At 46.4% G+C, this 1759-nt stretch overlaps 1 protein-coding gene across 1 annotated transcript; it reads left to right on the top strand.

Annotated features, from left to right (window-relative positions):
• The first annotated feature begins 209 nt into the window (after nucleotides 1-209).
• Nucleotides 210-1386, top strand: LOC6567329 (DBF4-type zinc finger-containing protein 2 homolog). Its single transcript, XM_001994294.2, has one exon. The coding sequence runs from the start codon at nucleotides 280-282 to the stop codon at nucleotides 1297-1299; it is 1020 nt and encodes a 339-aa protein (XP_001994330.1). The 5' UTR covers nucleotides 210-279; the 3' UTR covers nucleotides 1300-1386.
• The last annotated feature ends 373 nt before the right edge of the window (nucleotides 1387-1759 follow it).

The following is a 1759-nucleotide window of genomic DNA, read 5'->3' as shown; positions in this document are numbered from 1 at the left end:
CATGTGATATATGATACTCACCTAGCGCAGACTTCCGGCCATTTTTGTAAAGCCACTACACAAGACACTTAATCACAATTCAGCCCTGGAATAGAGTTAATGGAGCAAACAATCTAGTAGCTGGTGAATATTTGATACAAAAATGAGACTGAACAATTTTTAGAGTGTGTGAAAAATATCATTTTCAATTCGATCGGCATCCAAATTGTAACAGAAAATTTTTTTACAAAAATTTTATTTTCACTAAAATAAACAAATTTTTTTTATTTTATTCGAATAATGTGTTCTCCTTGCGGACCATGCAGCCCCTGTGATCCTTGCTGTGGACCTTTTGAGTGCTCTCCAAAATGTTACAACTCAGCTCAGCTGGAGGCGTTGCCACAGTGTGCACCACGCATTCCGCCACCATTTCCCAAATGCATAACGGTACAACAGCCCCCCCGCCTCATCTGCAAGAAGCGAGTGGTTTTCACGGAAAAGATCGTGCCGGAGCCAATGGTCGTGAATCGTTGCAGGCAAATAACGGTTCCGAAAGTTGTGGATGCTACCAGGGTCATTAAGGTGCCAAAACTTATTTGGGTCTCCCAAATGGTTCGCGAGCCTCGAGTGATATATTACCCATCGATGATACCAGATCCGTATGTCGTCTGCTATCCAAAGCGGATTTGTGAGCCGCGAGAAGTCTGCCAGTCGATACTGTGTCAACCCAAGCCACAAACTATCGACATACCTCCGCCAAGGGAATACTGTTGTTACCCAAACGGACCGATTAACTATAAGCCAAGTGCCGCTTGTCCACCTTGTCCAATCGGACCATGTGCTCCGGGTGGCGCCTGTTGCCCACTTCCCTGCTTTTCCACGAATCAGTATCCAGTGTGCGAGACACGTTGCGGACCCTGCGGGCCATGCGGACCTGGTGGACCGTGTGGACCATGTGGACCCCGTGGAGGGTGTGGACCCTGTGGACCAGGCCCTTGTGGACCAGGTGGACCATGTGGACCTTGTGGGCCCTGTGGTGGAACTTGTGCTGTACCAAATTGTGGACCATGTGGATTGACAATGCCATCGGGTCCATTTATACCCGCACCTTGTGGTCCGTGCGGATCGGGTTGCGGACCCTTGTCGAATGGGCCATGTGGTCCACGTGGACCATGCGGTCCGTGCTCACCTCCCTGCCCCTACGAATCGCCCGAGTGTGGTCCTTGTTATCCTTGCGCGCCAACGCCATGGAATACGCACTGCGGACCTGTTGGACCCTGTGGTCCTCAAGTTCCTTGTGGTCCTTGTGGTCCTTGTTAATCACCTTCGTAATCATCCTTGTAACTCTAACCCATGATGGTGACAAAATTGATATTTACGTGAATAAATACTTATATGCTTCTTTAATATTAAACTCGGAACTCGGTTCTGCAACGATGGCGATCCGTTTTAAGCTTGTCAGAGGAAAGCCTAGATTTTTCCTGTTCTTAAAGCTCGCATTACCTATAGTTGCGCATGTAGGCTCAGTCTGGAGATTGTAGAGCAATCTTCAATGTCCAAAATTGTTTGATAATTAAAACGAAGGCAACATCGAAGACGGAAATGTAGATAACCCCAAGTAATGAGAAATTGTAGATAATTGGAGTTCTGCATCTACACATGAGCATCAATCGATACACATATTAGGTGTGTATATGTGTCTTTCATTAGCTTTTAAGCAAATAAACCGCTGTCAAAAACTTTCGAAAAAATCGAATGCGCCTTCACTCAAATATCATAT

The sequence above is a fragment of the Drosophila grimshawi genome, unplaced genomic scaffold, assembly GCF_018153295.1.
Source record: "Drosophila grimshawi isolate 15287-2541.00 unplaced genomic scaffold, ASM1815329v1 contig_311, whole genome shotgun sequence".
Lineage (NCBI taxonomy): Eukaryota > Metazoa > Arthropoda > Insecta > Diptera > Drosophilidae > Drosophila > Drosophila grimshawi.
Note: the sequence above shows the minus strand (reverse complement) of the source record. Positions and strands in the feature narration are given on the sequence as shown.

Bases quoted from the DNA above. Each gene is read 5' to 3' on its own strand.
- LOC6567329 (XM_001994294.2), top strand. From the start codon at position 280: ATGTGTTCTCCTTGCGGACCATGCAGCCCCTGTGATCCTTGCTGTGGA.